This window comes from Aplysia californica, unplaced genomic scaffold (assembly GCF_000002075.1).
Source record: "Aplysia californica isolate F4 #8 unplaced genomic scaffold, AplCal3.0 scaffold00768, whole genome shotgun sequence".
NCBI lineage: Eukaryota > Metazoa > Mollusca > Gastropoda > Aplysiida > Aplysiidae > Aplysia > Aplysia californica.
In genome coordinates, this window is record NW_004798038.1 from 143,363 (window position 1) to 144,633 (window position 1,271).

At 40.8% G+C, this 1,271-nt stretch overlaps 1 protein-coding gene across 1 annotated transcript in view; it reads right to left on the reverse strand.

The window, feature by feature from the left end:
* The window catches only part of LOC101849247 (solute carrier family 22 member 16), a gene marked incomplete at its 5' end in the record, with an annotated part of 14,706 nt that extends 14,266 nt beyond the window's left edge, over positions 1-440 (reverse strand). Inside the window, 1 exon segment of the mRNA XM_013088583.2 lies at positions 324-440. Coding sequence (XP_012944037.1) covers positions 324-440 — 117 coding nt within the window.
* Positions 441-1,271: the final 831 nt, after the last annotated feature.

Genomic DNA, 1,271 nt, shown 5'->3' on the forward strand with positions numbered 1-1,271 from the left:
TCTTTTTTTCTGTTTTACTTTCGTGTTTTCATTCACAAACAGTTTTGTTGACCATCTGTGAGGTGTGCTGACAAAATGAGTTATTTCTCAGATGTTAGCCCTGATGAAACGGATGCATCAAGTGTGTGGGTGGAGTTCCTACGATTTGTATGTATGGAACAATAACAGGCACTTTGTAGACCAACACAAAATGGCATCAATTGAATATCTATAAATCTGACTCCAGTGTCGATTTTCGGCTGATATCTTCATTCTTGGATTGCAAGAAGTAACTCATCTTGTCCGTGCGCGACTGATGACTTGCTGTGTTCCCTGGTACTCACCTTCCTGCCCAGGCGGTCACTCGCTATGGTGGTGAGCACAGCCCCGATTCCTTGACCAGCGATGACCAGAGTTTGGCTCAGTTTGGCCAGAGAGTCACGCTCACAGACCAGGTCAAACTGTAGACAATTAACATTCATAAATACAGAAATAAGAATTAAGTAAATAATACATTTCGTTCAGGCAGCACACTTCTACTGCCGACGTGCTCAATAATGAACTTTCCAATGATGCAAACAAATCAAGAACGTAGAGTTCATAATATCAGCACGCACTACATGCAAAACCTAACTTTGGCGCAAACGAGTGTAGAATAAAGGGAACTTAAATAAAATGTTAGCACAATACGTTTATTGCTAGTACATGTAAAAACTATAAAAGTAAAAGCAATAAACTGTTTCACCAGAAGTCCATAAAAGTGGGTCTGAAATCCGGAGGCTTCTGAAACTCATGAATAAATCATGAATGCATTATCATTGTTATTGTAGCTGATACGTTAACGTAGACCACAAATGTGCGGTCAAAAATTTGTGCCTCAACTTATCCTCTAATATCTTTATAACGGGTGAATCAATGTCCTGGATTTTCACGTTAATACAGTTACACATAATATCATAATCCATACAGCGTTATCTTTTACATAAGTTAAGAGATCAAGCTGTTTTAATTCTGCCTCATGGGGTATCGTCAGTAGCCTAGTGATTAGGCTACGGACTCGTATTCGGGAGATTGCGGGTTCGGGGGTTCGAGTCTCAGCTGTGTCCAACGTTGCGTCCTTGGGGAAGGCACTTTCCACGAATTTCCCACTTGGCTCGGTCATTTCGGAGACATCGTTAAACAGGCTCTTAAATAACATAACAGTGTTCATAGTGTGCGAAAACCTATACCATTTCACACACATACACACGCACACACACACAAACACACAAACACACACACAAACACACACA